At 35.6% G+C, this 12,415-nt stretch overlaps 1 protein-coding gene across 15 annotated transcripts in view; it reads right to left on the bottom strand.

Annotated features, from left to right (window-relative positions):
* Positions 1–12,415, bottom strand: part of SYNRG (synergin gamma) — a 67,140-nt gene that overhangs the window by 36,180 nt on the left and 18,545 nt on the right. For 6 of the 15 annotated variants that reach the window (XM_019732530.3, XM_019732532.3, XM_019732533.3 and 3 more), the window contains exons 4-12: positions 11,654–11,784; positions 10,869–10,974; positions 10,218–10,329; positions 7,179–7,388; positions 5,963–6,196; positions 4,964–5,041; positions 2,836–3,032; positions 1,953–2,201; positions 624–757 (exon numbers count right to left, since the gene is read on the bottom strand). In XM_019732530.3, coding sequence (XP_019588089.3) covers positions 624–757; positions 1,953–2,201; positions 2,836–3,032; positions 4,964–5,041; positions 5,963–6,196; positions 7,179–7,388; positions 10,218–10,329; positions 10,869–10,974; positions 11,654–11,784 — 1,451 coding nt within the window. The remainder of the gene's footprint in view (positions 1–623; positions 758–1,952; positions 2,202–2,835; positions 3,033–4,963; positions 5,042–5,962; positions 6,197–7,178; positions 7,389–10,217; positions 10,330–10,868; positions 10,975–11,653; positions 11,785–12,415) is intronic. The other 9 variants (XM_019732536.3, XM_019732538.3, XM_019732541.3 and 6 more) reach the window with 3 other exon arrangements.

Raw genomic sequence — 12,415 nt, 5'->3', positions numbered from 1 at the left:
ACTGCACAGGTGCACTCAGCTGTAATAAATCAGTTTTAGCTCCGGCAGATAAAATATTGGCAAGCAGATGTGCACTGGGAGGAAATGGTAGGAGCTGAAATTCAACATGGACAATGGGGCGAGAAATTTGAAGAGTAAAACTATGAATAAAGATTAAGGATTAGGGCCATCCCGGTGGTTCAGGTGGTTGGAGCACAGTGCTCCTAATGCTGAGGTCGCCAGTTCGATTCCCACATGGGCCAGTGAGCTGCGCCCTCTACAGCTAAGATTGTGAACAACGGCTCTCCCTGGAGCTGGGCTGCCGTGAGCTGCTGCCAGGAGCCGCACAAGAGCCGCTGTGAGCAGCTGACCGATGACTGGAGACCGACTGCATCAGCTGGGGAGCAGCGCAAGGCTCATAATACCAGCATGGGCCAGTGAGCTGTGTCCTACACAATTAGACTGAGAAACAACAGCTTGAACCGGAGTGGGGCGGGGTGCGAGGCAAAAGAAGGGAAAAAAAAACGATTTAAAAAGAGTAAGGATTAATGTAGAAAGCATGAGAGTAAGGAGTCTTAATTCTCTTAGTTATACTAGGCTTCTCATCATAAATACAATGTTAACTATATTCAACTCTTTTCTACCTGTTTCCATGCTGAGAATTATTTGTTTTTGAAGAAGCAGGTAAGTCTTGGAAATCACTGAATGAGTCATCAAGGGTTCCTGACTTAGAAGCATCTTGAAAATCTTGGAAGTCATCCTCCTCTGGTTTTACCACCTAGGTTTAGAGTACATTTAAATAGAAAGCATCAAATTGATAAAACAGTAAATAACAAATCAAAGCTTTGAGGTTTGTCAACCTCAAAGACTACCTTGTAAATCTCTGCATTTAGGTACAAATACCTAATTTTAGAAGAACACCTTTTAGACAACATACCAACTCAAATGCTTAGGTCAGGAATTCTGTCTTATGTTTTTAGACACTTCTTGTACAAATGGTAAAAAACTGGTTTAAAGAGCTAGCTATACAATTTTTAAACAGCTAAATCATATTTAATAGAGTACTGAGAACCTGCCATCTTTAAAACACATTTTATACATGTTTGTAAATTACAAAAGTGATATAAACTTGTTAGACTCAATTACACACATATAAAGTCAGCAGTGATCACTGACTCCTAATCCCATGCTCTAGAAGTGAGTACTGTTAAAAGCTCATTTGTTTTATAGAGAACTGAGCTTATACTGTTTTGCACTTTAAAAATGTCATTATGACTTGGACATCTTTTTGATGCAGTACATGTAGGTCTATCTCATTCATTTTAAAGCTCAAATAATTTGCCACTGTATGAATGAACCAAAATTTATATAACCTTTCTTTTCCTGATGGACATTTAGCTATTTCTAATTTTTTTACTCTACAACAAATATCCTTGTGTATATCTTTGCTACAATTTGAGTTACTATTTCTGTGGGATAAATTCCAAATAGTATGACCGCTAGGTCAGAAGATACAGACATTTAGAATTTTGATAGCTATTGCCAAGCCTGCCTTCCAAAAAGGCTGTACCAATAAACTCTTTTCCCTACATTTTCACTGACACTAAGTATTGTATGTTTTAAAAAAATATTTGCTAATCTGAGAAGTGAAAAATAAACTGAAGCATTTTAATTTCATGTTTAACAGCTTCCTCAAAAGACACAGCCTAAGAATTTAATTAACTTTATTAGGCTTGATGTTTAAAATGTATATAAAGAACTATAAATGTTTAAAATTCAAGTATCTTAAGGCTTAACAAATTGCTTCATGTTTTTTAAATAACGAAAAATTAAATGTTGTTTTTGCTTTAATAATGTTTAGTTTTCACCTCCAGTGTCCATCATAATCCAGCAATCTTCTCTGCATCCCCAGAAAAAAAGTTGCCCAGATTCACTTTCAGGGATTATTTGGAATATGCAGTTTCTCCATTTACCTGATTTGCCTGGTAAGTTGGCATGAAGCCACTGGAAGCCTGGGCTGCAGCTCCCCCTACTGGTCCGATGAGGTTAATGCCCATGACTGGCTGTCCCACGTTGAGGGGCATGGAGCCTGCAGAGCCTGAAGGCATCCCTGTTGGCTGACTCACTGCGGTGGGCAAAGTCATAGGAAAGCCACTTAAAGTTGGAACAGGAGCCGCTGGGAACTGGTTTAAAGCATCAGGACTCATGGCAGGAATACCCCTCTACACAAAACAGGAGGAAAATGGGAACATTTTAGAGGATTGCAAACCATGTATAACCTAAATCTGGCAAAGTGACATCTAAATGTAAAATCTGTAGCCTTGGTATGTTTCCACTCTAACTCTCCCCAAACTCATGAATTTGATACAAGAAAATAAGTTACAAGGTTAACATAAACCTAATATTTAGCAAAGAAATGGCCAACACATCAACTCTGACATTTTCACCCTCTGGCAAGTTTGGTGAATTTACTATAATCAGATCACGATTACATATATGACAAATGATTTTGTAATATAAGAAAAATTGCTACCAAACAGAGAATACTTTATCTATATCTAAGGAATTTTAAATAAGGACTTCAAAAGATAGAGTAATTTCATTATTACTAACTTTCGAGTTCAGAAGGGATACAGTCAGGCCAGAGGATGCTAATATGTTAAACAGTTTCTAAACAAAGGAATATTTTGCTAGTATGTGCTTCATATAAATTATAAGTTTTTGAAGTACTATGTCTTGAAAATAACCTAAATTTGAATGTTCAAGGAATTCCACAAGGTTGTAGGCATAAAGGATTCATATTCTTTCAATTTATATCGAAAAGTTATTTGATCTAATTTAAGAAATAACGTCTACCTGTGTTACTGCTATCATGGCGAGAACAGTATAAAGTTCTTCTTTAGTCAGTTTGCCAGGTGTAGTTCGATTAGCTAAGGCCCATATCTGTCCAAGAGTTTCCCTGGGAAGTCCAGATGACATCAGAATGGGATAAAGTTTAGCAGTGTCTATTCCAGTTGAAGTCATTGTGGTTTCTAAGATTTTCTTATAGGCATCTATGAAAGGCAAGACCAGATTACAAAGGTAAACACATTACAACTGATCTTTTTTTGTTGTTATTGTTGTCATTATTGCTTGTATAAGAATAATCTTAAACTGCTTTAATAAAACTAAAGCCATGTCAGGGTTTGAAGTGCTGTAAAAATACTCAAGTGGAACTATCCAGCAGACAATTCGAGTCTGGAGCTTAGAAGAGAGGTTGGTGCTTGGCCCTAAAGATGAAAATTGGGGACTAAAGGTAAGAGAAAGTCTTCCATTTCAGTAGACGATAGTAACAAAAATGAGATGGAAATGGTAGGCAGATGCTTTGGACTTTAAAAGACAAATTGTAGAGTAATGATGGTGGGAATAGTCTGAAAACAGCAGTTGGAAGCAAGAATTATATCAACACCATGTTTTTCCTATCCCAATAAATGAGAGGCCGTGAGAAAAAACATCATTGGGTACGGTGCTATGGAAAAAAAGCCTTCGGAGAAAGACACAATTTCAGTTAAGGTGAGGAAGCAGAAAAAAAGAAGACTGTTGGGGAGTTTTTCACAATAAAATGGGGTTTCCAAAGGAAAAAGTGAGAAAGGCTGTGAAAGCTAGGGTTGCCATGTCAAATACAGGATGCCAATACTGAATGGGGCATACTTATACCAAACAATTTTTTGCTGTTTATCTGAAATTCAAATTTAACTGGATGTTCTGTATGCTTATTTGCTAAATCTGGCAACCTTAGTTTGAAGAATTTTGGGGGCTGAAGTGGGTAGGGCTAAGGTAGACTGCGAAAAATGTTTAAAACAAAAATTTTACATCTATGATTTAAATATGAATTACAGGTTAATAGCTTGGCCATAACAACACATATTTTGACTAGGAAATTACGTGTGCACGTATTTTGAAAGGAGGAGAAAGAAAGAAATACTAATCTGGCAGAACATGGCTAGAACTCCAAAAGATACCAAGATCCACATTTTGTTTGTCTGCCTTGAAGAAAGAGAGGAAGAAGAAAGGATGCAAACTGTCTAATGGGCAGGTGGGAGAAAACCTATTACATTCATGTACAACTGAAGTCCCATACTGGTTTGGGAACTTAGCCTTTCAATTTGTGGTTATGTGATTATGATGAAAAGCAGACATTACTGGTTTCTTCCAAAAAGAAGTTCAGCTACAGGAATCTTGTATGAGTTTTATTTAATCAAGTGTATAACCAATCTAGAAAACTAAAGATCCGATGAATGTTACCTTTAGTTTACAAGGGGTTGGCAAAGTAGAGTAAATTGAGTAAGTTACAATTTATTGAGATTGGTTAACATATGCTGCTGTAATGGTCATTATTCTGTGCACATCAACCATGCTTACATAGAATTTTTCCTTGTGTCAACTGAGTCCTACCACAAAATGTGCACCTTAGTGATATTTTTTGGCTCAGCAGTAATACTTAAAGAAAAAAGTAAACATCATCTTCCAGTGTAGAAAAAGATGCCATTTGATCTTTCACTTCATATACTATCATATGACAAAAAAGTCGTAAGAATATTGTTAAAAATATAAGCTGATCATCAAGAGTTCAGAAAACTGCATTAAACATATTGGTACTACTCTTGATAAGTTATTAATAATCTATAAAATAAATATTTGGTAATGTCTTTTAAAGCATGATAAATCTAAGACAAGCTTTTAGAAATAAAAGTATATGATGGTCAATAAAACATTAAAGCAAAACATTTCTCCAACATTTATAGTTATTTCATATAGGAGGCAGCCTTAAGAAACACTCGATCTATTTAATTTTCTGTACTCTTTCAAAAAAACAATAAACAAGAAAAAAGTTACAATTCCTTCTGCATATTTTGTAACCACAACAGTAACTATTCAAAACTACATTTACAACATTTAAAGCAAAATATACAGATGGGAATCCTTGACAAAGAAGCTATTTTACCTGGAACCAAACTCTCATTGTAAATCCAAGGAGGCATTCTGGGCTGAACAGGATCCTGTGAGGGAAATACTCCCACACCTAGAAGATAAGGAACATTATCTAATGTACATAATGGTCCATATAGAAGATGTGGAAATCACACTGAATCACGGTTTTTTATAAAAAGAGCACTGGCTAGAGACGCTAAAAAAAAAAAGTCACCAATACAACTAAAATATCTGGCTTCTAAACAACTCATACATTAACTATGTTCTAAAAAGTAAATTAAAAAACACCACCACCTAGGATGTACCAAATCAATATTCTGACTCATATGAGGCTTGTGCCATTTCACATTACAAATTAAAGAAAAAACATGATGGTAGTTTACAAATTATATATGTAAAAAAACGTAGTTGCCCAAGCTTTACTTGCAGCTTTTAATCATGTTTCTTTATAAAATCTGATATTTTTTTACTTGAATATCACACTGCTGCCTTGGATGTATAGGATTTTTGACTTTTATTTCATCCAGTGAAACATCCTCTGAGAGTTGACCTCATAGGCTGCTTACATTCTAATTCATCTCTGCAAACTGACTTTAGAAAAATTTGATCTTTTAGGCAGCAATGTATATGATTTATTTCAGAGAAGCAAAACCATATGCTCATTGGTGACTTTTCCAGTTAAATTTTAACTTTTCAACCTTTATGGAAGAATACAAAATGCAAGAGGGGGAAAAAAGAAGTTTCATAAACAGAAGAGAAATTTCAGGAATTATTCTGATTAAAAAATATATATATATATCAAAAAATTTAAAAAAAGAATAAGAGTGTATTGAAGGAATTCAGAGCAAAATTGTAGGGGTTAATTGGAGAAAGGAATGCATTAAACATATTTTAAGCAAAATTTCAATTAGCAAAATCAAGCAGCATTCATTTTAAGATTAATGCTTAAGGTGTTAGCATTTGAGCAACATTTGGTTAAATGAACTTTTGGCTGAATATTTCATGAGCTCACCACTCTCTTCAATGGGCAGGTTTTGGTCTGAAGTCTTTTCTGCCTCTGTAGTAGTGGTACCACTTACACGTCCATCTACAGCACCCCTGTTACTGGCTGTTAAACTGGGATGGTTCTTACTGGAACCTGGGCCTTGGGCTTTGTGCCCAACTTCAGAAGTATTTAGTTTAATTTGTTCCTGCCCAGATGTACTTATATCACAAGATACTAGGAGCTTCTCCTCCAAGGAAGGGCCTAAACAAACGGTATGAAGGGATTATTTGTATATAACTGCAAATTTCTATTTTTTTCAATCATCCATTTCCACCCCCAGATTCTAAAAGGGAAGACCCTGCCACGTATAATGTGAATTCTGAAATAATTCAATCACTACACATTTGTATAGGACTTGAGAGACTTAGCGATTTTAGAGAACTTAAATATTATCTACTTTGATTTTCAAGAATTCCATGAGACAATAGGAAGAATGGTATAGTGGAAGGAGTATTACCTTAGAAATCTGGTGACTCACACAAGATACAGACACTTCCACTAACTACTGGGAAGACCCTTGGCCAGTAGCATTTTCTCTGAATCTGTTTCTACATCTGTCAACTGAGAAAGTTTGGACTAAGTACAAGTCAGCTAAGAACCCTCTCAGCAGTATTCTAAGTCTCAAGACCTAGGGTGTAACTGTCCCTCCACCCCCATTATTTCACAAGTGATAACACTGAGGTACAGAAATGTTTAAAGATTTGTCCGAGGACAAACTGAGAGTAAATGAAGTACTTGAACTAAGGAGAGCACTTTCTAAAGCAGCTTTCCCTGGCTTATTACGCTTACAAAACTGATACTGGTGATTTTCCCAGACAAGAGTAATCTCCTGAAGAAATCAGTTTGTTTGTTTTTAAAGTTCTAAGGTGTTTTAAATAGCTCCTAATTTAGAAGCAAAAGTTTTAAATCAATTTTCTGGAAAGTGAGACCCACCCCAGAATTTAAAAATCTAGATTCTTATCTTGAATTTCAATAGTAATCATATATTCCGGAATTTTCTTTGCCAAAATCATTGTATTATTCTATTTATATAAGAATAAATGATCCTAGATTACCTTAAGAATATTTCCCTTAACATTCTAGGAGTCACCTGTTCTATGTACATTGTATGAGGCTGAAGCAGTTGAGAAATAAGGAATTTGCCCCGGGACACAATGTAAGGCAAAAGACACTGGAATCTGACCTGGAGGGAGAGGCTGTGCTCCAGCCTTCTGTGCATGCAACTGGCCAAGTGGGGTGGTGGGATGGAAAGACTGAAAAGGCTGGGAAGTGGAAGAAGGCCCACGTGTGGGAACTTCAACAGGCCCCTGCATAAAGTCACTGAATTCTTCTTCATCAAGAAAGGCAGGTGATGGGGAGACAGTTTTAGTAGAATGAGATGATGTGGGATAATCTGCAAAATGGAAAATGGTAATGAAACACACAGAAATGAAAATCAACAGGGAGAAAAGAAATTAAGATGTAGTAAAATTCTAAAAGAATGTACTGAAACGTGAATAGTGAAGGTGAACAAGAAATAACGTAACAATAGTCAAATGGAATTTTACAGTGAATGCAAAACACTTCGATGTCTATTTACACACAATTTTTTGTCTATTTAAAAAGAGGTTTTATAACTATTTTGCATTTGGTTCAAAAACAAAAACTGTAAAACTCAAAACTTTCCTTCTTTTATTAAGTTAATACTATTTTTTCCCCTGAGACCATTAATAATATACATCAAAGTTGTGATTACTTTTGAGACTCAAGTGATCTGTATATCTGGATAATATTCTCTCAAACCAATATACACCAGAAATAAGAAAACCTACCAAATGCTGCTGAAGACATTTTAGACAGATACATGCTCTGATGATTAAATTTCATTATGCCAATACATACTTGTAATTTTTGATATATCATACCTAATCCACACACTTTGCATACTTCCCATTTCAGTAAAGTTACCATATAAGGAATGAAAATTACAAAGGAGACAGCAAAGATTAAACACATTACCAAGGTGATGTTTTCTTGCGAAAAGCATCAAAACTAGGATACCATAAAGTGCTAAGTCAAACAACTCAACAGTCAATTTAAGAAAGTAAAACCTTGACTGAGGACTATGATTAAAAGATCTTTGGTTCTAAGGCGTATAAACATCACTGTTGCTTTTTACTGTTAAATGTGAGATTCACTTATGTAATAAACCTTCTCTACAGGGACTACATTTAACATGAAGCTCATTAAAAATACCAAGATTGTCACATTTTTAATTACTTTGAATTGCTTTAACATTTACTGAAGCCTAATGTCACAAGGGGCAGTCTTTTTTAAAAAAGGCTCTCATCTGAAAAATGGGAATACTACATGCTTCTTTTTAACATTTCTCTTTTGGATCTGTGAAATAAAGCCTGGACACACTGAAAATTCTATAAAAGATGCAAAATGAGCACGCAAAATTACTGCCTTAACTTTGTTTAAAAAAGAAAAAAGCCATGCCACAATAAATTTCAGCTCTCCCAATAACAGTTACTGAGTGTGGAGTGTGGGTTTAAGTTCTCCATTTGGGTTCTCAGACCAATACTGGTAGAAAACAGTAGCAATGGAAAACTGAGAGCTATTATGAATGGTTTTTAAATGGACCCTGACTATTTATTAGCAATAAGGCTGCAAAGACTAAATGAATCTCTCTTTGTATCTGACGGAAATTATATTAATTATATGCAGTATGTAATTTGGCTTATAAACTCTTGCAGCTTTCTATACGATTAATAGGCATAAAAATACGATCAATAATTTGTATAGTCAATATTTTAAGATAAATAGTCTATTGGGGGAAATTAAGAGGTGCCTTTGGTGGTAAAAAGGCTAGAAACTCCATACACTTTAGGCCTATATTTAAGACTCTCAACTAGAGAAGCTCTGAAATTTCCTTGGGCTTGCTTCAGAAAAATCTTTTTCTGGCTAAGCATGAAGCAGTTAACTAGAAAAAGATAACTGCACACACGTTGCTTTAACTCACATTATTTGAACATCAAAACACCAATTTATTATTTAACATTGAGGTTGCTAAACCACACCTGGTTGTCCAAAAAGGGCATTCAATCTGGGTAGAACAGTGTTTTACGTAACAATGACTATTCCTCTCGGCTACCTTCTCCTTTTCATAAGTTCTATGCTGGGTCCAGTTATAGCATTCCAATGTCTATTCTTAAATTACTTCTTGACTGGCTGATTCAGTTTGTAATTTTCATTTTTAGATATCATTTTTCCTTTCTGAACTCAATTTGATTGCTAATATCCATTCTCTTTTCAATCTTGGTGTATATTTTACTTGGGGCGTATTTTGGGAATGATAATCTGAGTATATAATCTAACAAGTGAAATTAAAAGGACAGAGTCGAAGCTGTCCCAGAAAGTCAAGAACTGGTTACTATGCCAATATGAGATTATTCCCTCCTGACATCACCTAATAAGATACTATATATAATACAAGGATTTAAGATAAAACTTATCAATGTAATATATATCAGCAGGAAATAGTACTTGATTGGCTGAATGATTTCTGAAAACTGTTCATCTTTTAATGGAACATTATTCTTGAAATCAGTTGAGGATAAAATGTCAACTATCAAATTTTTAAAAAGGATGTGGTAACAGTTACGTAAAGACAAGACTCATTTCAATTGCTCAATGTTCAAAACACATGCAAAAGACCCCCCCCCCCCAAAATATCCCTTTACCCTGTTCTAATTAGGCACTTTTTTTGTGCTTATGTGATGATAAATGATAATAAAAGCTACAAAGAAATGTATAAAAGAAATTAAAATTTCATGAGGAGCATTATTAAACCTATGACTTTTTTCCCCATCACTTTTTTAAAGGGCGCATTTAAAAAATTTGTAAGTTTAATCACACTGAATAAAACCTGAAATGGCTCACAGAAAGTAAAATTCTTTTAAAACAATGAGAATGAGAGGATAAACTCCTTTATTACACTTGCTTTGAATGAATGGATTTTACTAATGTTAACATACTCTTTTATACATAAGATTTACAAGTGAAGTTATCTACTGACATTTACTAGAAGACAGAGGTTTTTCTTGCCAACACAGGTATCCATCCAGATCAGAGCTCTTAACTCAGTGTAAAATCTGTACTTAGCTTGAAGGAAGAGCTCAGCATTGACTCTTCACATAAATCACCTTGCAACAGAAGAAAAATTTTAAATCCAAACTACCTGGTTTCTTAGGGTGCGATGCTGGAGTAGGGTGCATCTTAGCATCTCTGGAAAATCCATCTAAGTTTCCTTTTATGGCTTCCAAAGCATCATCTCTACTCTTCTCTCCTGTCTAAGAAACAATAAATGTATGGATATTTCTTCACTTATCTCTTACTTCATCCTAAATCCTCCCAAATTTAAAGGAAAGTGCAGATATTAGTCTGTTTCCAATATTTTTACCACATACTTCTGATAGTGAATTCTCCAAGTTAGAAACACATTGGTAAGTGTATAAAACAAAGGCATAAAGTGACACTCTATAGAATACAAAAATATTAAAAGGCCCATTTATAAATATTTTAGGATACAGCTGTTAAGTGTTCTGTATTAGTTTCCCCAAAATGATTACAAACATTCCAATAATAGTAAAAGAGTTCAGAAGATTGGCTGATACCATTTCCCTTAACAATAGAATGTCTTTACAGAAGAAAACTCCTTCACTTTTGAACTTAGGTAAACTAAAATGAAATCAACCACAGCCTCAGCTTGGGCTGGTGCCTAAGTGACAAAATCCACTGAATAAGAGGATCCACTGAGAAGAGGCACATGCAAAGGTGGGTGGGTGGGTGTGTGTGTTGGTTGCAGTGGAGAGGTGGCAGAATATATTACCTTGGGTTTCACACTACTCAGAAGTCTGAGCTTTTGCTTCTGCTCTTCAAACTGGCGTCTTTTTCTTTCTTCTTCTAAGAGCTTCTGCTGTTGTTCAAACCGTTTTCTGAAGGAAAAACAATCTAGTAAAGAACCAACTTAAGGAATTATCAAATATGTTATATTCATAATTCTATTAACAATTTCAGCAATATATGTTACATTTCTAGAACTAAAATCTCTGCTAATTATATCAAATTTTCTCATGACAATATTATTTCTCCATTATATTAACTTCAAAAATTATGAAATGAGTCTAAAAAAATGGTTTACCTAAATGACAGACAGGAATTTATTTGTTGTCTAATTTGCAAGGGGAGGAGACAATCTTTTGCATTCAAATGTAATTTCAAAAAACAGACAGGGAGGTAGACAAAATAAACACTCTTTGCTCTGCATATAAAAAAGAAACTTCCACTTGGGAAAGCAGCATCGTAGGAGAGAGAGCAATGCTCTCGGAATCAGGAGACCTGCATTCGGGTCCAGGCTTTGCTAGTAACTGTGTAACCTGGACTGACAAGTTGCTTCACTTCTCTGGACCTCATTTTCCCTAAATGTAAAATGAGAGGGTTGAATTTGAGAACCTCTAAGGCCCCTTCTGGCTTTAAACTTAAAATCAAAGAATTTGAAAGAGTTTTAAAGGCAATGCGAGTGTTTTGGCTTCAAATCTGCACTAGAGAATATTTGACAGTTTTAAAAACAACTGCTATTGTGTATCTTTATCCTTGAGTCCTGAGGCTCCTTACTGCTGCTCTTCGGCAAACTGCTTCTGCATGTCTGGAGTGTACTGTGGGCCTGGAGGACGCATCCCCAAGAACGGTGCTTGTCGCAGGTAAGGCATTCCTGCTGCTGACATCGGTCCCATTGGTATCCCTGCCTAGAAGAAAAGGAGAAGGGCTTAAAAAATGCAATTTCTCCTTTTAATTACTATAAAGAAAAACTGTAACTTTCATATTCTTAATACATTTATCAATGAACTATATAAATACATTTTAATAAAAACTTCAAAGAACATAGGCTAAAAATGGAAAGCTCCCCGTAGTGCTTCTCCCCTTTTTTTACGAGTGAAAATTCTTCTACTTTTCAACCTTCTCCCTGAAAGGTTGCCCTTCTGTTCCCTAATTGAAACCTGGCTCTCCCTGGAAGCCCTCTCATTTGGAGATCGCGGCTTCTCTTCCACATTTCCTGTAGATGGGGAGTAGTCCCCCTTGCTCCTTCTAAACCTTTTCTCCTCTCTTCCTTCAAAAACCTGAATACATTTTAATTTCTGGCCATCAGACTCCACCATTTACTTTCTTACCCTGTTTATGTCATCTACTGACCCTCAACTCCCTCCCTCTTCAACTGAAGCCTTCAGAACCTTGCTATCTTCCATTCTACTTCTAAACGGCCCTTGCGACACCAATAATCACGTGGATGACACATCTAACACTGTGGGCTTTCAGGTCTCTGACCTGTACACCACAATCCTGTCCAACATACCATTCCAGCTTTCCATTCCACGGTCA

The sequence above is a fragment of the Rhinolophus sinicus genome, chromosome 12, assembly GCF_057876585.1.
Source record: "Rhinolophus sinicus isolate RSI-liver-muscle chromosome 12, RSI-T2T, whole genome shotgun sequence".
Classification (NCBI taxonomy): domain Eukaryota; kingdom Metazoa; phylum Chordata; class Mammalia; order Chiroptera; family Rhinolophidae; genus Rhinolophus; species Rhinolophus sinicus.
Note: the sequence above shows the minus strand (reverse complement) of the source record. Positions and strands in the feature narration are given on the sequence as shown.